This window comes from Rutilus rutilus (assembly GCF_951802725.1).
Source record: "Rutilus rutilus genome assembly, chromosome: 1".
Classification (NCBI taxonomy): Eukaryota; Metazoa; Chordata; class Actinopteri; order Cypriniformes; family Leuciscidae; genus Rutilus; species Rutilus rutilus.
The window spans coordinates 31,728,548-31,752,118 of record NC_140209.1 but is presented as its reverse complement, the minus strand read 5'-3'; the positions used below and the strand labels follow the sequence as shown (position 1 = coordinate 31,752,118).

Here is a 23,571-nt window from a genome sequence, read left to right as displayed (position 1 = left end):
CGACGAGAATACTTTTTCTGCACAAAAAAAACGGCTTTATTCAACTATTAATTTTCTTCTGTGAGTTGTGTGACGTAGTGTAACAGACTTCTGGGTTGTACGTCAGAACGTAGGCTCACTATTGGCCGACACAAGTCATGTGTGTGATGCGTGTGATGCTGGCCAATAGTGAATCGTTTAATAAAGTCGTTATTTTTGTGTTTTTTTGCGCACAAAAAGTATTCTCGTCGCTTGATAAACTTAAGGTTGAGTCACTGTCGTCACTTGGACTATTTTAACGATGTCTTTACTAACTTTTCTGGGATGGCAGATATCGATTACCTAGCAGCCTATGAAGGAGTGATCCAGCTCTCAGATTTCATAAAAAATATCTTAATTTGTGTTCTGAAGATGAACGAAAGTCTTACGGGGTTGGAACAACATGAGGGAGAGTAATTACTGACAGAATTTTCATTTTTGGGTGAACTAACCCTTTAACACAAAGTTATGGTTAACATGAGTCATATTTACGGTTGACTCTTGGACAAAAAAACAGTACCGTTTCAGATTGTTTTCTATGTAGGAAAATCCATATGATGTGGGAAATTTAGATGATGTGTGTATATATGTTTCCAGTCTCCTCCCTGCTCTGATCTGTGGGACTCCCTCCTGTGTTTCCGGCTGGGGGTGAAGCGCCCGCGTCAGTTTGTCCATCTGCAGGTCCGTGAGGCGTCAACGGCTGCAGGCGGTGCTGCGTGTGGAGTGTGTCTGTGCTGGACTGATAACATGGGTGTGGGGCTGTGGAGCATCAGCAACATACACACACACACACACTACAAACGTGAGAAGAACAGCTAGACGGTGAAGACACGTGAAGTAACTCTCACTAATAGGGATGAGAATTGGAAACGGTTCTAGCTAGGGCCATTAACGTTTAGTACTTTAAAGGAATAAATATTTGGAAAAAAAGTAATGCAATTCCAAAAAGTGTTTACATGGCCTTTATATTAATTTTTGACCTTTTTTTCACAGTCTAATTGGCATGAAATATACATTAAACAACAATAAAGTAACATTTTATTCATTTAATTTTATTAAATACTAATGGCAAAAATCATGCTTTTGATTCACTGAACCGGCTCATTAGAGTCATTTGTTTGGGAATCGGACTACACTAGTTGAACTGTACTGAATGTTTTTGATTCACTTTAACCGGCTCATTAGAGTAATTTGTTTGGGAATCGGACTACACTAATTGAACTGTACTGAATATTTTTGATTCACTTTAAGAACCGGCTCATTAGAGTCATTTGTTTGGGAATCGGACTACACTAGTTGAACTGTACTGAATGTTTTTGATTCACTTTAACCGGCTCATTAGAGTAATTTGTTTGGGAATCGGACTACACTAATTGAACTGTACTGAATGTTTTTGATTCACTTTAAGAACCGGCTCATTAGAGTCATTTGTTTGGGAATCGGACTACACTAATTGAACTGTACTGAATGTTTTTGATTCACTTTAAGAACCGGCTCATTAGAGTCATTTGTTTGGGAATCGGACTACACTAATTGAACTGTACTGAATGTTTTTGATTCACTTTAAGAACCGGCTCATTAGAGTCATTTGTTTGGGAATCGGACTACACTAGTTGAACTGTACTGAATATTTTTGATTCACTTTAAGAACCGGCTCATTAGAGTCATTTGTTTGGGAATCGGATTACGCTGTTTGCGCTGTATGTTGTTGATTTATTATCAAGAACCAATTCATTAGAGTAATTTGTTCTCAATCCTACTTACTATTGATTCAGTAGAGTTATAAGAAAACAACAGCCACTTCAAAATTCATGTTTGAGGTACGACTGTGTAATTTATGTTGTGTTTTGCGATGGAAGCCCCAGCAGAGAAAGGGTTAATGATAGTCACGTGCGAGAAATCCCAGAGGTCCTAGTGTCAATAATTCAGAAGCGTCTGTATCATTTTACAAGCCATGCTTTGAAACACACAGGCTGCGTCTTATTGTGACAGGAAGTTTGAGGAATGCTTTGTGCCGCATCTGCCGCTCTCCCGAGTGTTTTCCCATACTTATCCCACACATCTCCGTGTTCAAGCCAGGAACAGAAACCTCAGGACCCGGAGTTGCAGGAAGTGGGCGTAATGCTAGGGAGAGCCGAGAGGGTGTGACAATGGAAATATTCTAATGCTGATCGTTCAGCTGGGAGGTTTATTTGTGGCCCAGAATCATAACGCCGTATGGAGGTATTTAGAATTAGTGAAAGTGTCGGGAACAGAGAAATGCTTGTTCCTCCCACCCATCCCAAACTCCTCTGGTTTCTCACTAACAGTAGTTGTTCTCTCAGAGGTCAGCTGTGTTGAGTTGGTGGGACAGATGTGTGCTCCTGAATTCAGTGGAATAAAGTGTTCCTGTTCGCCTGTCTGAAATGATCGTGCTTAACCCTATGAAGCCTGCTGTATTTGATGTGCCTCTAAATTATCATTATGATCAAAACTGCTAAAAATCATCTTGTACACAATCTACATCATGCCTTCTGTCATCTGATTGATAGCCTTTTAGAATAATTCTAAATCCCTTCAGGATGTGACACACACGACTTTTTGCTGTGAAATGTTTTCTTTCTGAAGCAACTTAAGTTTACTTGACTATTCATACATCACTTTTGAGAAAAATCATGTTAAAATGTGTGTATCAAATATGATACAATAGGCTCTTGAGAAACATTTATTTGTTCATCTCTAAATCATCATTTGTATTGCATTGCATTATATATTTTGCCTGCCACAATAAAAACTACAGGGCTTTGATCATCAAACTAAGCGTTTAACTCTTTCCTGCCATTGACGGATAATCTTGTCATTTTGCTTGGTCAGATATTCACACAAAATATTCTGGGGGTTATGACATTTTTGTGAAAATTAACAGAAATGCTGGCAGTGGCTGGCAACTTAAAAAACATAAAAAATAAATAAAAAAAAGCTGGCAGGGAAAGGGTTACATTTCTTACTAAGACATATTATTGGGAGATATAAAGTGACAACTGATATTTATATGCATTTTATGTAAGTAGTCTCTTAAAGATCTGAAGCTATCAGAAATTCATCTTACTTTTTGGCCATATAAATATCAGCAACTGCACCAATTTGCATATTTTTCCCCGATTTGGGGCTCAATCTTCCTCCTCGTGAGCTCCATATTTTCTATATCATACTATATGAAGCGTAAAAGCCTGCTCTACAAAATTGTGATAACATAAATAAAATGTATGCTAACTTTTTAAAGATTTAAAAATATATATTAATAATTATATACTGTATTGTTAATATTATATTACATTAATATTACAGTTTAAATAAACTCTTCCAATAAAAAAAATCTATAGTTCCATAGTTTTCTGACTATGTCAGGCTTTACAGTGTTAATATTCCTATACTAGTGAAGAAGCTATTTTAACCCTTTATACTTCCACAAAATACTCTTAATTTCCCTAGAATATTGAAACATTCCAGTGCAAGGCACTTAAAAAGCCTTTATTTTTGTTTTGCTTTCCACATATGGACATTAATGTAGTCAGACGCACACTCTAAAATCTGAATTTTCCTTTTGGGGTGACGAAAGTACATCTTGTCTGTCTATGTCATGTGTCTCAGAGGTGATCATCATCATATCAGAACTTACATTCTGTAAGTTCTGATATATGTATCATATAAGCACCATATCCAGACAGTGTCAGTATCGGAAATGCTGTAATCTGTTCTTCCTCCGAACAATGTGCCTTTGGGGGGTCTTCTGTCTGCAGTCAGCGAGATCAACTTACATACACCTGTCAGTCAAATAACAAACAGACTGTGAGAACAACAACGTTCATCTGGAAGTTGATCTTCCAAGATCTTAAAACTTAGTTGTTGAATAGTGCAGTAAAAACAGTGTCATTTGCAAGCATATATATAGATCAGATGCCATTTGTTAAATTGGCTGACATAATAATAATAAATATATATATATATATATATATATATATATATGTGTGTGTGTGTGTGTGTTTTGCTGTCTGTCACTCTTTAGGAAATGGCATAATGGATCATACACTCCTGTTCTTAATGGACCTTGACCTTTGCCCTTCACTGTCATTACTGCCTCTTTTGAATCCCCATAAAAAACACCTTGTAATATGTTCCTTGGTTTTAAATGATGTTTTCCTATTTTGCATTCACAAGAGTGCTGCATTTTTTTATTATTATTAAATGGAGCAAACTTCTTTTCTTTGCACATACAAACTGGGACATTTCCCTTTCGATTTGGTCTGATGCTGACTTTCATCTGCCATCTGCCAAGAGTCTGAATTTTTAACCTCCATATTAAACTGAATTTACATTTAACAGTAAAAGTGATCCTGGGTTCCTCTGCAATGGCATATTTCATTGTGACTTTAACAGATGCTTAAAACACACCATTAAACCAGATTCTTTCATTATATGAAGCGTTTGCCTGTTCAAAACTTGCTGCCACAAACCTGTGAAACCCACACATTGATTATGACATGTTCATTATCACACTTTATTGTGGTTTTGATGGTGGCGTGATGATTATTTTTGCTGTTATTCAGACATCCAGCGTCTCCTCTTATGACCCCGTTTTCAGTATTGTCAGGCAACGTCCTTCGTGGCATTGTTGTGTATTTTTTCCACTCCGTCTTGGATGAATAGCAGATTTCCCAGAATTCTTGTTATTGGTTGGTCGAAGCACATTTGTAACCCTCTAATTGCACATTTTTATGAGGAAAACTCATAAATTAAAATCTAAATAGTGGAATTCTTTGTGAATTAACCCTGTATTTACAGTACAAGACAAATACATTTTATTTTGTTAATTTTCATGATTTCTGTGTTGTTTTAGCAGTGGACTGATGGTTGATGATGCACAGGCATTGCTAATAAATAAGATGTACACAAAATTATTACATTTTAAAATGAACACTTATTGTTCCAAATGCCCAAAATTGTACCCGAAATTCATGCATTAACTTTTATTAATTACTGAAAATGACTCTTGGTGTTAATCAGCCAATTAAATGTATACATCACTATATTTGAGCATTTTGAAAGTGATTTTGTTGTGGATTTGACTGTAAATGGAGAGAGAATTTTCTGACATTGACTGAAACTGTGCGTTCATAAAACTCAATATATCATCTAACATTTTAAAACTCAGTGTTTTTCCGACCTAATATTTAACTTTAGGTTTCTTTGTATAAGGGTGTGTTCACATTAGTAGTTTGGTTTACTTGAGCCAGACCAAAAACACAAAAACATTTAGTCCTGGTCCGCTTAGCGTTCACATTGGCATTTTAACACCGAACCTTAAGGCATAAGGATATGCCACAACCTGATTGGTTGGCTTTTATTATGTATATTTCGAGACTGAACTTACCGAACATCCAAAACAATGCTGTGTGCTAGGCTAAATGCACTCAATGTATGTGCGTATACCTACATATAATGGTATTTTGACCAGCTGAGAACTCGTGAAGAGCTAATAAAATGTGTAAAGGAGTCAAAACAGCGGCAGGAATCCCTAAGTCACACACACAAACGAAGACCTGGGTATGCTTGAGCATTCTGTCCTTTTTAGGGTTGCATCTAGTGACGACATATGTTTTTGAGTCGTTTACATGTCTTTGGTCCGTGTTGCGTTCATATTGCATTCTAACCGCACCAGAGTTTGTTTGGAAGTGGACTGAGTCCCATCTTTTCAGCGGTTTCAGTCCACTTGTTTGATGGCACCAGGGTTCAGAGGCAGCGTTCACACATGTTCAAATGAAACGCACTAACAGAGCAATCGCACCAGAGTTTGTTTTAATCCAACCAAACCTGCCAAGTGTGAACAACACCCTAAGAGTGTTTATTTCTCCTGTCACAGGAGGTTCAGCCCTCACTGGAGTCCTCGACACGGGATCCATCTGAGCTTCTCCCGAGACTGTGTTTCCTGGTTCGGTCTGAGGCGGGTTACGGCTTTAATCTGCACAGCGAGAAGTCCAGGCCGGGTCAGTACATACGGGCTCTGGACCCCGGCTCGCCCGCTGACCGCGCTGGACTCAAACCGCAGGACAGACTCATAGAGGTGAGACACGAATCATTCTGATTCTGCTGAAGCGAATTCTTATAGTCCTCGTGTAGTTAATCATTTTATCCCTTAAAACTCATCTTTGACCGCCAAAATGACATATTTAAACGTTTTATCCTTGAGAACAAATTCTTCATGCCTTAAAATAGCTTGAATGTAACTCTACACCCTTGCCTCATTTAGTATACGTGGTTCTATGAATATCCAAATTAGCCCCGCCTCCACTCACTCACACCAGCTCAGAGATCCACCCATTGACGATCACACGTTGACCTGATTGGTTACAAGGTAGTTTGTGACGTCAGAAACACCAGCGATTTCAAACCGTGTTTTACGGTTGAATCTCGAGTTATAGCCATTTTAGTAAAATAGGCTCCTCCCACAACGTTCGTTTTGGCGTCCCTTAGCGACCGTGAATCGAAATTTCTACTTTTTTCCGATAATTATTGATGTGGTAATGACAAACCGTGTTTTTGAGACTGTCTTGTTCACTGCAGTTTTAAAGGGGTCATATAATGCCATTTTTGTAAAAGCTAATATGATTCTTTAGGGTCTAAATTAAAAGTTTGTAATATACTTTAATTAAAAATTCTCATTAGTATTGTAAGAAAACACAAATTTTACCTGGTCAAAAACAGCTCTGTTGTCAGCACGCCGCTTAAGTGCATGTGTCTTTAAATGATAATGAGCTTTGCTCACCCTGCCCCTCTGTTCTGTGCGTATACCGTTTATAACACAATAACCATAACGTGTTGTTCATTATAAACTTCTTAGCAAAACCAGCTTTATACTGACCCTCGTTTATAAAGCAGTCTGGTGTGTGAAATGATTCGCGCAAACATGAAAGCATTGACGTTGATCGTGGGGAATATTCCCTTCGAAAACAAACTCAGCCACTGCGTCTTCAGCGGTTCGGATTTAGGAACATCAAAATGATGCTGTGTTCCTTATTACACCCAAGAACTGAACACCACAATCGCTTAGACGCCATTCTGCTCATAGACAGTGCTCCAGCGTATCAACAATGACTCGTGGACTATGATTGACGGGCGGGTCTGTGTTGAAACAATCAACAATCGTGGGAGGGGCGTCGATTTTGTGACGTCACAAAATCGAACGGCTTGATTTGAGACGGGGAAACATATAAGAAGATTAAAAAAAAAACACTGGATGGATTTTTATCATTTTATGATGGTTGTGTACAGGCACTGCCAACACACATTTCAGTACAATCAACTTGTAAAAGTGCATGTACCATTATATGACCCCTTTAAGGAGAAAATACTCAGCAATGGTGTTGACTTATGAATTTACACATGGTTTGTCTTAAAGCATATTAAAAACACCACATAGACATAAATAACATTAAAAACTGGATTTTCACCACAGGGGGACTTTAAGCAGCTTGAAGCTCTTTCTTTATAGCATGGCTCTCATATTTCTATAATTTACACACATGCATCAATATACATCTTTATGATGCCATATATACACCCACATTTTCTAAATTCACTTCTACATTCACACTCGCACACAGACCAACCTTCAGATGCATGTGGGCGGCATGTGATATGATGACTCGCACAAAAATATTTCTGTTCTTGAGAGACTGAGTCGAGCAAAATAACATAGTGTTGAAACTTACATTCGAGATGGATGGGTAGAGCTGAAAACATCCTTTATTGTCACAGAAATAAATGCAGTGTTCTCATTAACTCGTGAACTTCGTGATTTTGATGCATTCAGTGCTGATTAAACACATTAGCTGCATCTATTCATTGCTGTGTGCAAATGATGAACCATTATGAAATAAGAACGTGCTAGTTTGTAATGTATAAAGGAAAACCTTTATATACTGATGATGAAAATAATAAAAACAACGCTCATTGTTTTACAGACATTTCACTTGTTATTGCAATCATCAATAGGTGAATCTCATGAAACCTTAATGTATGATTTTAGCACCAAAATGCCTCAAGATAATGTTGCAAAATAATTGTACGTGTTTTAACATATTTACTAGCCTGGCTAACGTCAGACCTCGTCTCATTGAGACGAGGTCTGGGAACCACGTTCATTTTCTCGTATTTGAGGCGTGGTTTACGAACGCCCAGAGCCGTTTATTGGGCGCTACGAATGTCTATCAAATGCACCTGCACGTAGCTCATAGCCAATCGTTTCAATTATACCAGATGATGTATGTAGAGCGACAGAAACTCGACGAGGAAGAAGACGAAATAAACTTGCGTTCTAAACTACTTAGAACACTATCTAAGGCTGCATCGAAAGGTAACTTCGCGTCTGATGCCATGTTGGATCCATAGATATAAACAAACTGCTTCAGTGTGTCGCATAAACGTCGTCATCGTCTTGCTGCTCCCTCCTCGTTCTGTGATTGGTTCACTTTTTGAGGGGAAAATCTGGTCCATGGTGTCCAGGCTGCCTAGCAGCGTGAATAAAATCGAGCTGCGCACAAGGCAGCGGGGGAAACCCAGGCTACATATTTACATGACATTTCAGCACATTAATGTGAGAAAATATATATGTATAGATGTTTTTTTTTATTAAAATCAGCATTATTTTGTTTATAATATAATTTAATTTATATAGTTAATATATGTATTTTTATATAATATATGTATATTTAAAAAAAAAGAGAACAGCATTTATTCAAAATAGAAATCTTTTCTAAACATCTAAATCTTTACTATCACTTTTTATAAATTTCACACATCCTTGCTGAATAAAATATAAATTTCTTTCAAAAAAAAAAGAAAAAAATTACTGATCCCAAACTTTTAAACGGTACAGTATATTGTTACAAAAAGTATATCGTTTACATAATAAATGCTGTTCTTTTTTAACATATTATTCATCAGAAAATCATAGGTTATAAAAAATATATATATTAAGCAGCACAACTGTTTCCAACATTGATAATAAATCATGATATTAGTATGATTTCTGAAGGATCATGTGACACTGAAGACTGGAGTAATGTGTTTACATATAACTTTGGAAAATATATTATATATATATATATATATATATATATATATATATATATATATATATATATATATATATATATATATATATATATATATATAACATGACAATCATTACTGAGAATAATTTTTAAAAAGTAAACATTCAGATGCATTATACTATAAATTGAGAATTTGTAACAATGCAAAAAGTCTTCATTTCACCAGTTCAGACAAACTTTCTCTCCATCTTGCAGTTGTTTGCAGCCTCAGTAAAAGAGTGCGAGTCCTGCCCCCTTCAGTTTCGAGAAGTGCACCTCTCTGTGTCCCTCAGGACACTGATACCTGAAACCCACACGGCCACAGCAACACGCTTCAATATTTGATGGTGTTCAGTTGAATAAAGCACACGGTCCATCTGTCCTCAGGACAAACACTCAGATTAAATCACCTTCAGCAGAAGGAGAGCGTGCTCGCGGGCCGCTCTCGTGCCCCTCTCGTGCCCTTGTTTTTGTTTTGATTGATTTGGTTGTAATTTCGGTAAAATGTCTACACCGTCTCTCCTCTGTTCGACTGGTTGGGAACCTAATTCTCCCACAAAACATGTTGCTAAGCAACCAGTAGCTGGGCGCTACAAGGCGAACAGGTTTATCATGGGATAAATAAAGCTTTTACATGTGATTAAAGTCACTGAGGCAGAAGTGAAGATTCACCCCAGAATAATCTATTGATGAAAGGCTTTTATAGGTCATCACTGTAACTCTTTTCTCTTTCAAAAGAGTAAAAAAAAATGCACCACGAAATTACCATTTAAAATGTTCCATGGAAAATTATATTTAGTTTTTATATACCATGATGAAGTACTTTAAAGTACTATTCATATAATTTGTTTATAAAAATGGTAATCAAATATTACATGAAATCAGTTATACAAAAGTAACATGATCGTACAATGTGTTTTATTTATTTATTGATTATTCATTTATTTATTTAAAATAATTGAGACAGTTAAAATATAAATGACAAACACACACACACACACACACACATATATATATATATATATATGTATAAGTATATGTGTGTGTGTGTGTATATGTATATGTATTAGATGCGATTAATCACCCATTAGTTTAACTATATATTTATATAACTATAAAGTTATAACTATATTAAATTCAACATATACAAATCAATTTAAAAGTTGTTTTGGACATGTTACCATAGTAATACCATAGTTTTTGGATGCTACCATGAAACTAATATCATTGTATTGTTTGAAGTTCATTGTAGTGCAAAAGAAATATTGTATATGAATATGGTAAAATATATGTAAAAAATGCAATGTCAATGCAATGTTTTTGTTGTTGCCCAGAAACGTTTCTAGCTGTTCTGTTCTGAAGTCCTAACTCTTGCTGTATTAAAACTCTGTGCAGGTGAATGGAGTGAACATTGAAAACATGAGACATGCTGAAGTTGTGGCCTTCATCAAGAACGGTGGTAGTGAGACGCGTTTGCTAGTGGTGGATCCAGATACAGATGAGCATTTCAAGAAGATGGGCATCATCCCCACTACAATACATGTCAAAGGTACGGTTGAAGAATTCACTGAGGATAGTCCACCCAGAAATAACATTCATGAGCTGTGAAGGCAAAGGCAAGTCAGATGTGTTTGTATATAAGGGTTTTTCCTCCGAGGAGGCAAGGGAGAAGGTGTCTCCTCAATAATAAACTGGATGAGAAAATCCACATTAGAAAAATAAAACGCAAATATTACACAGTGACATTAAAAAGTGTAAAAGTCATAATAAAGTCACAGTGTCCAACAGTGACACCTGCAGGTAAAGTTACAGTGGGACGCTGCGTCTCTCTTGCCTCCCCTGATCCCGTTGACAGTGTGCCGTGGGGTGGGGGGCAGTCACATGAGAGGAGGCAATGGCAATGATTGGATATGATCAGCTATGATTAGATATGATTGGTTCGTGTAATAAATCCTGGCTCTCGCGTTTTCGAATTGGCCTGAATGAAGACAATGATGGCATTAATGTAAATATTAATTAAAAAGCAAGTAAACAGCTCAGACACTATTTTTACCGCTTTTTCACGTCAGAATTAAACTTGAAATGGCCTGAAAACATGATGATTGTGGGGGTTTTAGTGAGCAATCAGCTTGGGAAAATTAAATGTACATCTTTGTTTCTGTGACCAGTGAGTACAAGCTTGATGACTGCTGATTTAAATATTTATTTATTTATTTATTTATTTATTAGGAAAGTTTGGAACAATTGGATTTTTAAAATGTTCAAGGTGTTTCTTATGCTCACCAAGATTGCATTCATTTGTTCAAAAATATAATACAGTAAAATCTAATATTATTTGAAATATTATTGCAATTTAAAATAACTGTTTTCTGTGTGAGTGTATATATAGTCAAATGTAATTTATTCCTGTGATGGCAAAGCTGAATTTTCAGCATCATTACTCCAGCCTTCAGTGTCACATGATCCTTCAGAAATCAGTCTAAATGATGATGATCAAGTATTATTATTATTAACGGTGGTTCTTCATATTCAGTTTAGTATGTGCAGCCTTGACTTCCTCTTCCTGGGATTTGAGGGGGAGTTTGATGTTTGGAATGAGAAACTCATGTCCACGTCTGTTAGCCAGCAGTCCCGCTACTGACATGTGGCTCGGATTAAAGTTAAATTGAGTCGAACACTTTAAACAGGCTATTGACATCTCTTGGATAATTGTTACTTGGCAGGATCCTGATTCGGGCCCACTGGAAGGTCGTTCCAGCCCAATCCACTTGCTTTTCCAGCCACTGTTTTCTGTGTATCATTTTCATGCATTTCATCCTGGATCAGTAAATCTTCTGCGTCAGGTCTTGGAACGTCAGGTGACCCAGATTAGCCCGAACAGGCCACAGATGCGTGCTGTTTTTACCCACAGCTCAGCTCAAGCTGTCCCGCTGTAGCAAAGCATCACAGCATCTCTCTCCTTCAAGCAGCATATATTGATAAACTTAAAGAAGACATGTATGTTTATGGCTGTTTTTCTGTTTAACGTCAGCCACGATGTTCTCTGATCTTATTGAAAGACCAGTGACCTGAGCTTTGGTTCTTCTTCTTAAAACAGACTTTGACGAGTCCATAACTAACGGCTCCTCCAGCCCACACGTGAACGGGACGTCTTCACGATCCACATACTCAGACGGCAGCAGTCAGGACACAAACATACAGGTGACCGTTTTCAAGAGAAACAAAACCTGCATCTGCAATTAATGCACAAATGTGCTCACTCTTCAAAATAAAGGTTCTTTATTGGCATTGATGGTTCATCATATATATATATATATACGCACACACACACACATACATACATACATACATATATATATATATAAGTGCATTTTATGCCAAATTCTCAATGCATTTTATGGCTTTTTGCAGCTGTCTCCATGTGTTAAGTGTGTATTTCTGCATTGTAGTTCTCGAGGGAGAGCAGCCGTCATCTTCTCGACCCGTTTGAAGAAACAGGTCTGTGTTTGAGCCCCACGGCGGCGGAGGCTAAAGAGAAAGCCCACGCCAAGCGCGCCAGAAAGAGAGCACCACAGATGGACTGGAACAAGAAGCACGAGATTTTCAGCAATTTCTGAATCTTCTTCCCAGACCCCAGAGACACCCCCCCCCCCCCCCTCCCCCCCAACCCTACGTGTGTTGCATTCAACGCCCTTGGACACGTGACTGCTTTTAATGGGAAAAAAGGCACCTATTTTTGTAGAAAATGCTACTATATGAAACTATAAAAAGTTGAAAAACTCACCCGGAGGGGATAATGTAAGTTACACAATCAGATTTCTGTCTTGTAAATGGCTAAGAAAGCCAGCAGAGGGAAAAGCGATGGTCGGGCTGTTCGTATAGAGAGGTTTCTGCGTCGTTTTGTTTTCATGCTGTTATTCGACACACTGCACTTCTACACACATGTTAACAGTAATGTATACAGTGGAATACCAAAAGCCAAACAAGACTGCATATGGACTCGACCGAAACAAAATCATCTCATCCCATGTAGAACCACCAAAATAATGAAGCTCATTTTATGTCGTACATGTTTTATGTGAATCATCAATGAATGAGAACTGTACTTTTGCCAAAGACACAACCTATAATCAACCTGATCAGCTGATGTCTTATGCTTTTGGATTGTTTTGAAGGGACGTACCACTGTTGGAAATCAAGGAGAAAGTGTCTTGGAATTACTGAGACTCTTAAAAGGAAGAAAGAAACAGGAGTGACCCAGAAAGGGGAGTGTGAAAGGGAATTGCACTTCTCTTCTTCACCACCAGAGGACGGTGCACTCTTGGTCATTATTACACCACTGTCTCACAGACTGCAGGAGTGCAACTTTTGAATTCAACACGTGCAAAGTTGCAAAATATGCCACAAAGAGTCATTGCTTCGTCTACTGGTGCATTCTGGGACATGGATGTATACTGACAAGACAGATGGCATGCAAGAAACCGAATCGCTTTAGGAAGAAAAGTAATAAACCTCGTAAAGCGATAAAGAGTAACGTCCGTCTTATCTACACAGAGTTTGAGGAACAGATGTAACAGTGTTGATGCTGAACTTTCTGCATAAAGACAGCTGGATTTACACATCACTGCGACTCTCAAACTCATCTCAGACATGGCTGATTGAGATATATAGGATTTATTTAGGTACAGTTAATAATGCAGACAATCATAAAAGCTTTTAAGAGAGCGCTATATGCATTTACTGCACACATATTGTGATATATAGCATCAGCATTACTCTTATTCATCTTAATAATTCATGATACATTCCATGTTTGCAATTTAGTATTAATGTAGTTAAGTAGATCCTGTTGTTTTCTTTCCTGTTGCTCCCCTATGCCGCCATTGAGCACTAATGGGAAATCATTTCCTATCAGAAATATTCATATTAGTATTATTTTTTTCAATAAAGCGTGACGCTCACATTCCGAATAAGATCGTTGTGGTGATTTAAACGCATTTATCGGCAGAAAGTGTCATTGAGCAAAGCCAAGCAAATGTTGACATGTTGTGTTTCACGTTTCCTTGGTTCTGGGTTGGCAGCCGTTGTGTTAAAAACACCTTCGCAGCATCTACTGATAATGTACACAATATATAGCATTATTAATGTGTGAAAAACGTTTTGAAAAGGCAAAGCAGATGCTGGTAATCACAAAATGGCCAAATATCAGTTTATCACTCATTTGCCAGAATATATATTTATATATATATATATATATATATATATATATATATATATATATATATTTCAAACAAAATGTGTTCTGGACAGTAAATTGGGTCACAGCTCTCGGTCTAACTTATAATTAATGGCAACACTGGTAATATCACTAAAATAAATAGTAACAGAAATTTTGCCATGTTTTTTTGATACCTTCCTTTAGGCTACTGAACCAAAAAAAGTATATAAGGTCAATCATGCAGTTATTTTACAAATATATGCCACATCTACATTACCTAACTGGATTCTGGGAGTGATGCGTCCTGCCATGATGCTTTATGCCGTTGCTAAGGTGTCCTGATGTTTTGTTGTGTTGCCGGGGTGTTGTGTGGGATTGCTAGGCGGTTACTTTTCAAAAGTAACCAACCAAATCTCTATCACTGTAAAATATTCCTCCCTAATTCAACCTAAAAACTTGCTGCATAATGCACAACTCATTATTATTATTTTTAAATCTTGCCTAGTTGCATCTTGTATAACTTAAAAAATGAAGTTGAAATTGGTTAAATTATTTGAGTTTAAGTAATGGAATAACATACTTAGTCATGACTTATTGATCATATAATTTTTTTTTTTACAGTTCCTAACCACAAGTTTGAGCAATTGATGGTTGTATAACACCACTAATGATATAATTCATGATTCACATTCATTGTGTACTTTGTAGATTACATTAGTCCCACAGACACTCTTCCATTCACACAGGCTTTTCATTCGCAGCTTTCTAGACGTTCACTCTTTCCGAGACGAGCACAAGCAAACGTGTCCGACATGATTACGCCGATGACACCCTATGAGCCATAAATGATATTTGAGCGGATCTTTCAGTCTTTAGATTAGAGACAGGAGTGTCTGTTTGCACTGAAGACGACGAGCTTCAAAAACGTGGGCAATATAATCATATAGATGAAAATGACTGATCTCAAAGTGGACTTGGCAGACAGTCTGATAAAACAAGACCACAGGAATTACCCAACTCGTGTCACTTATAATGTTTTGCAGTGTATATAGGTATATGATCAATAAGTTATGACAACATGTGTTTTTACATTGCTTTAACTCATCAAAATAAGCAATTTTCAACTTTTTTAATAAGTCATACATGATTAAACTAGGTTTTTAAAGTCAGTTTAATGTAATTTAAGCTGAAATTACTTAAACATTCAAGTTGATTGTACTTAAAAATTTAAGGCAGCAACTTTTTTTTGTTCTTTTTTTAAATTTAGCACGCAATAAAAAAGATGATCAACATGCCCATTACAAATCAGCATGTGTGCCTAACAGGGATTTTTTATGTCTTTTGCTGAACAAAATAAATACCTGAAAACACTTTAGAATGGTGCAGAAAGTTGTAAAGACCGGCGGCAAGAATCGTAAAAACACAGTTTACTGTCATGCTTGTCTAGCTGTGTAATGCATCACTGGAGGCTCTGACTGTATAGGGCAAAAACCTTCACATCTTAGCAACATTTGTTTGGATGCATGTGCATGCATGCACAAACCATATCCATAAAGCAAACCCCAAGAGTATTTGACAGTCGAGTCGCACGTAAAAATGTCTGATGTTGGTGCATCAGATCAAGTGTCTATATCTCAAATACTGTCTACACTAACAGTGACTTTTAACCAGCTGGTGTTTGTTAGTTGGTGTATGAGGTCCTCAAGTTCACACAGGTGTAGTTCATCATTATACAGACATGATCCACAAAATGTCCATATACTTCTTTATTTTATTTTTAAGTATTATTTTATTATTTTAAATGCTTTGCTTGAAGTGTTATGGTATCTTTCGTTTACAATTAAAATAATATAATATAATAGTAATATAAGGTAAATAAAAACATGAATCTGTTTGCATTAAAAAAGTAACACATTTTGCAGCTCTCTATTTTTTCAAGTTTAATATCGTTTTATGGTATTGTTGAACTATTGTCTGCCTTGAAAATGAACAAAGGCTTATTTCCCCCATATGTACATTTATGTAGACCTACTAAAGTTGGCTAATAGAAGTAGGCTATGTAATATTTCTTATGAACTAAGTTGAACCATTATTAAGCATTTTCAAAATGCAGTTGAAAGCGGGACATGGTGGGATAAATGAACAAAAATGTGATTTAAAACAAAGTCAAACGAGTAACGTACGTTACAACTCCAAAATAAATATTATAAAACGGATAGTTCCGGTCCCTGATTCTGATTGGTTGAGCCGCGTTCGAATCCGTTGTAAATGGCTGAACAAACATACACTTGTGACCGCATTACATTAATAGGCTATTACTGCGCAACTGCCGTTTGTGACTCTTTGTTGCTGCACGTGTTGCTTTGCAACCTCTTTGGAACTACATTGCTTAGCGGAGGAATAAATGTGTTATATGTTTTGTTGCTGGTGTTTATTTTATGAATAAAATAAATATTAAAATTAACCATTAAGCCCCGCCAAGCCGTGTTTTACAGTGGATTTAGAACAGCCAAGGTGCGTTGTAAGGCGGCACGACGCATGCCTAAAACCCCTAAGCTGTTGTTCTAAATCCGCTGTAAAACACGGCTTGGCGGGGCTTAATGGTTGAATAGCATGTTTCTGCATGTAAACCATACAATGTGCCAAATATATCAATATTACAATTTGGTTTGCTTTCAACAAGTGTACTCTACGTATATTTGTGCAGTTGTAATGTTGTACTTTGAGTTCAATCTACGTAGCTTAATAGTATTACCACGGTATACTTTAATAACTTTTATCTTTTGTAGCCTACTCCGTGAAGGGCAGCTGCAGTGCAGACGGGCCGAGAGGGCGGCAGTCGCCGTCGCCATGGTTACGCAGTGTTTGTGTTAGCATGCGCGTGAGTCAGAGGAGCAGTGAGTCACAGTCAGGAGGCTCTGTTCTCGATTCACACACAACCACACACTCTCACCGAAGCCAAATAAGGACAACAGCTCGGAGAGAGAGAGACGGGAAATCTGTCCTGTCAGTGGCCGGCTGTGGATTTGTGAGTGAGGGGAGGGGAACGGTCACACCCAGCGACTTCACACCTCAGTTTACCGGCCCAACAACTTCACTTGGTGACAATATTTCACACCGCAAATGGTTGAGCTATTTCGCTATGATAAAGTAGCCTTCAAACTTTGTAGTACAACCTCAGCCTTTGTTGTTGTTGTTGAATTAATTATCAGTTTGTTTGTTTTATATTATGAACAGTAATGCTATCTATCACATGCTAATACCCTGGCACTGCCTGATTAGCATATTACCATATATGGGTAGTTGCATGTTCGCTAACTTTTTGTTTTTATTAACATCAAGACTTTAGCTTAAAATGTATATATATATACAGCCCAGGGAAAGTTGTCACATTTCAGTAAATTGCTGTTCACACCAAGAGAGATAAAACCCATCTGGCAACAGTGTAAAAGTAGCCCAATTCCACAGAAAACCACGAACTTGGCGACACTAGTCATGTTGTTTATTGCTTTAAATGCTCCAGCTCTTTAAAGTCAGGTGGATTCTGACTGGCTGTTTATGTTTTTATTGTTCATCAGCTGAAAAAAAAATTGTTCACGCCAAGGATAACTATAATGATAACTAAGCCTTTAACGTTTTAAAGGGATACTTCACCGTTTTTTCATATTAAACTATGTTATTCCCTTAACTAAGACGAGTTGATACATACCTATCTCGTCTCAGTGCGTGCACTCACGGGATAGCACTTAGCTTAGCCCAGTTCATTCATTAGGATCCAAACAGAGATGAAGTTAGAAGCGACCAAACACCTCCATGTTTTCCTTATTTAAATACAGTTACACAAGTAGTTACACGACCAAGTATGGTGACACAAAACCAACGTGACTTTTTACTGCGCCGAGTCGAAGTGCTCCCAGTGCTATTCCGCCATACATTATAGTTATCCTTTTTACCCGCTTAGAAAAGCACCACGTTTTATTTTGTGTCACCATACTTGGTCGTGTAACTACTCGTGTAACTGTATTTAAATAAGGAAAACATGGAGGTGTTTGGTCGTTTATAACTTCATCTCTGTTTGGATCCTAATGAATGAACTGGGCTAAGCTAAGTGCTATCAAAGTGTTGCCGCGCGTCAGAGCGATTGAGTGCACACACTGAGACGAGAGAGGTATGTATCAACTCGTCTTAGTTAAGGGAATATCATAGTTTAATATGAAAAAACGGTGAAGTATCCCTTTAATAATAACGATAACGGCAGAGGAACAATATTGTTGAAATTACTTTCAGAGCATTTTTTTTTCTTCTTTTTTCTCAGTTGATAAACGATAAAAATATTGGTCAGCCAATCAGAATCTACCGGACTTTAAAGAGCATTTAAAGTGACAGCACGCTCTTAAGGGCCCATTCACACCACGTTTAACATTTGCACATGACTTTTTAAGGCAAATCAATGTTGTAGTCTGACTGAAATCAGACTTTTAAAGTGCATGTAACCGCTGACATCCAGAGTCCAGGATGCTAGCCATTAAAACATGGTTGTCAACCTCAGCGCTGTGTGTTTTGGGAATACACTGGATTTCTTCATTGCAAACATTCTGCCAAAATGACCAAAATTCGGTCTATTCAACCAAAACCAGCACTGTGTTTTTGGCAAAATCGCTGCCAACTAGATGATGTCAGCAGGCCCTAATAATCACCTTCCTTCTCAGTAAACGATGAACTTGCAGTGAAAAAAAATCGCTCGTATTGATCGGTATACTTTTGGAGAAAAGTTCACATACCAGTACGTTCTGCATATTTGTAATTGTAGGCTAATGGTCACATGCATAAATCCAACATTGAGTTGGGTTTCACATGAGTTGTCAGCCAAATCCCAGTTGATATATATCCCTTGTTATATTATGTCTCTGGACTTTCAGTATTGAACATGAAAAGAGATTTCGTCACCACAATGGGTTGCTAAACTAAATTGTTCGGAGTGTTTTTCCAGTAATGCAGGGCCATTGTAAGCATAGCACATTCTTAACGTACCTTTGCTGAAGTTTTAAATGTTGCTGCACAGATTTTAAAGCATGCATAATGTCCTGCAGTAGCGGCATCGCAATTATATGGACTGTTTGTGGTGGATTCAAGGGCTCTCACATTTATCAGACTGTGGGTGTTGGGTGAGGTATAAGGACATTCCCATGAGAGAGTGGCGTTAGAAGGGCATCACCGCGAGAAAGGGACAGAGAAGGTGCATGTTGGGAGATGTATTAAAGAAGGGAGTATATTAGATGTGCATTTATTCATAGGGAGGCCTGAGAACGGCAGTGTGTCAGTGTGACAGTGAATGATCTCATTAAAATGAGCTCATACGGAGGAAGTGCGTTTGCTTTCATTTCCTTATTTCTGAGATCATTTTGTCTCATTTCCCATTTTCAAATGTGAAACGAATTGAATTAATGTTAATGTCAATTTCATTCAGTTTTATTTAACAATGAAAACTATAACTACTGAGCTTTTTACATTTTGTGAAGCGTATGTAAATGCATGAGCAAAACTCTCCATAATGATGCGAGGCTGTTGCTAAAGTAGCTTTTAGTTGCAGTTGCTAGAGTGGATGGTTGTTGCTTAAGGGTTAGGATTATGTTAAAAATATCTATATCGTTTTTTTGACTGATGTCAGCTTCTAATGTTAGGAAAGCTTTAAGTACCGAAAGTTGGATACGTATATTTGTAACAGGAAGAAAGACCGGAATTGCTGACCACTCGTTTCAGGCAGTTCAGAATCTATTATTTCCTTTAGGAGACAATAACTTTATTTGTCGTGCACTTTGATCTTTAAAACTTTGCAGACCTTTACGTTCACAAACAGCTGTATTTTACACTGCATGAAATGTAATATTTAAAAAAAAAAAGTATAATCAGGGCACTTTAAATCCAAAAGTATTAATACAACAAAGTGTAAATTATTTGTTGATAATAGTTTACAGTAGCCTATATATTGAGTGCAACAGCAATGCAGAAACTCTTATCAAACTATCTGAAAGATCTTTATCATTGGACATGACAATACTTGAATTTCCACCATTAAAGAAGAATTTAAAGGCATGTCAGTCAAAGAGAAGAGTGCAGATGCGCAAATAGAGGCAGTTACAGTAGTTACCATCAAATTGTAGTAGGACAGCAGTCAGAGGCTAGATACAATTGCATTGCAGTTGCATTGCAGAAACGCTCATAATCAAACCACCTGAAAGATCTGTATCATCAGAATGACAATACTTGAATAACCACTATTAAACAAGGAAACAAAGACAGTCAAAGAGAAGAGTGCAGAGGAGGGAATCGAGGGAAAGGTGGTCTAAACGGAAGAGAGGGAGGTCCCGTTGAGGGTTTATTTCAGCGGGGTATATTTAGACATGGCCATGAAAAAAGCAGAGGGGAAAAAGAGTGATGTATAAACAGTAGTATGAATCTGATGTAACGTACTGCAATAGGCCCACTCACTCACTCACTCACACACAGCAGCAACTCGAGAGAAAATCTGCTGCAAATTACTCTGAAGGACTCTAAGAGTACAGCGCACACTCTGATATTACACATAATGAGCGGCATAAAGAGCAATCGTGAGCGAGGCAGCTGGAAAATCGATACTATTAATGGCCGTGAGCGGCGTGCGTAACAGTAACGGATAATGTCATGAAGTCTAGAGCAGTCCGAGGCGCGCTACAGCAGCAGCCACAGTGACGCCATTGTGGTTCAAAACGCACTTCCTGTCTGCCGCCACAATGTTTGTGTTTCATGTTGCTGCAGCAACCAGAGAGGGAAAAAAAAGAAAAGAGAGAGAGAGAGAAACTGAGAAATCGAGGACAAACCCATATGACTAGCCGGAATGAAGAAAAAAAAAAAAACCTAAAAGCAAATGCATCCAGACTGTGTGTGTATGTGTGTGTTGTGGATTAGCTTTGGCCCCTAAAGCAACATTAAAATACCTGATATTGCCGAAGGGTTTTACTGCCTGTCCCAACACATTCCAGTAAATATAAGTAGCATGATGTAAATTTTTCATGCACATTCAAAAGTTGCTTCTCCTCACCTTTAACATTTTGAAGGTAAAGAAAAATATACTGTAAAATGAATAAGCTTCACTTGTTTCACTTGTGCAAAAACCACCCTGGCCAAACCAAACAATATTATAAAGAAGTAAACAAAGTCTAGTGTAGTATACTATACTACAGGACTGTATATCATTGTTACGAACATACATGCACTTTTACCTAAACATTTCCTTAACACAACTTTTTTAAATGTAGGTCAAACTTATTAAGAAACTACTAAAGTATTTAAATTGTATTTTAAGTCAGTCAGTCAGTGATGATAAAAAAAAAGAAAATAGATATTTTCTTTTTTTTTCTAGAAGGTTCACAATTCACCTCTACTAGGGTGTTGTGTGGTTGCTAGGGCATTGCTATGTGGTTTGTGTATTCTGTGGTTGCTAGGGCATTGCTATGTGGTTGCTAAGGTGTTTTGTGTATTATGTGGTTGCTAGGGCATTGCTATGTGGTTGCTAAGGTGTTTTGTGTATTATGTGGTTGCTAGGGCATTGCTATGTGGTTGCTAAGGTGTTTTGTGTGTTCTGTGGTTGCTAGGGCACTGCTATGCAGTTGTTAAGGTGTTGTGGGTGGTTGCTATGGCATTTGTATGTGTTACTAAGGTGTTTTCACTGGTTGTTAGTGTGTTATGTGGTTGCTAGGGTGTTCTGGTAGGTTGCTAGGGCGTTGCTAGGTGTCAGGGTAAGTCAATGGGATCATTTTTTTAACATGATTAAACAAATTATTAAAAATTATTTTCGTTATTTAAAGTAAAGCTGATCTTACTAAAACTTAAACTTAAAACTTAAACATAAAACTAAAACTAAGTTTAATTTAAAGTACTAAAAATGAAACTAAATGAAAGCAATATAGAAATATATATAAACCGAATTAAAAATGAGAAAAGCACAAAATAGAATTACTACAACTTACATATAAAATGAAAACTGAAAATCTAATACTACTGTACTCCACTTCCTAACAGTCCCGGTGTTGTTTATTGTGTGTTTGTGTGTGTGAGTCAAAGAGCGTTTGTGTCTGGAAGAGGAGCTTGTGTTTCCTCAGAGGAATGCTTGTATAATTAGATCCCCGCTGTCATGACAACCAAACTTGATTTTTGAGGGGGCCGAGACTAGTTCAGTTATAGAAACCTGAGTCAGTGTCTGCGACACTCTCAAACACACACACACACACACACACACACACACAAACCTAGATAAGACACACAGAAACTACACACATGCACCCTTATCGCAGCATTCATGCGTGTATGTAAGTACTGTATACAACAGCCTTGGATTGTGAACTGTGAACTTTGAAACCACAGGTAGATTATAGTTTTCTTGCATTAGAGGATACAAATTAAATTAAATCATTTAAAAATAAATCAGATACTCTGTGCACCAACACAGACAATGATGAATAGGAAATCAACCTTCTCAAGCATATGTGCCAAAAGTAATCATGGGCAAATGGTTTGCAACCTTCTGATTCAGCATATGACAAATTCAACCCCTCAGTGGGTTATTTGACACTACGATACCCTGACCGCTGGCTGTAAACACGCGAGAGAGTAATGTATGTAAAAACTCAAGCCAAAAAAAATATGAAGGCATGGGAAAATCCTGGACGGAAGCCAGACGTGTATCCGTCAAATACGTTGGGTGAGCCGAAGTCAAGGCAGCCACTGCTTACAGGAGCGTTTATCTGGGTTGCCGTGAGACTCGACTCGTGCGCGAGTGTGTGAGGAATGTGTGTGTGTGATGTCCAGACAGTGCACAGTTGTTCGGACCCTGTTCTCCGGAGCTGACGGTCATAAAGTGTGTACAGCTCAGAGTAAACAGGGTGTGTGTCTGTCCTGTAAACACTGTGCAGGTGTGACCCTCGCTGTGTCCTCCTGACCCAATACAACTGTTGACGTGCTGTAAACGCTTCAGACCTGCAGATCAAGCGCCAGCGTCAATAAAAGAAAATCAATAAATCATCAATAAAATGAACAACAGCTGGAAAATAACCAAAACCAAGAGTCACGCAACTTATTCCATTTCTAATATTTTGCAAATCACTACCAATTTTTTAGTACAATGACAAAGTATTATATTATATATTGTATTATTTTATACTATGTATA

At 37.5% G+C, this 23,571-nt stretch overlaps 1 protein-coding gene across 1 annotated transcript in view; it reads left to right on the top strand.

Annotated features, from left to right (window-relative positions):
• The window catches only part of LOC311304895 (Na(+)/H(+) exchange regulatory cofactor NHE-RF2), a 30,230-nt gene extending 16,116 nt beyond the window's left edge, over window positions 1-14,114 (top strand). Inside the window, exons 4-7 of the mRNA XM_084432248.1 lie at window positions 5,918-6,118; window positions 10,545-10,698; window positions 12,247-12,350; window positions 12,599-14,114. Of these exons, the coding sequence (XP_084288374.1) occupies window positions 5,918-6,118; window positions 10,545-10,698; window positions 12,247-12,350; window positions 12,599-12,766 (627 nt within the window). The 3' untranslated portion in view covers window positions 12,767-14,114. The remainder of the gene's footprint in view (window positions 1-5,917; window positions 6,119-10,544; window positions 10,699-12,246; window positions 12,351-12,598) is intronic.
• The last annotated feature ends 9,457 nt before the right edge of the window (window positions 14,115-23,571 follow it).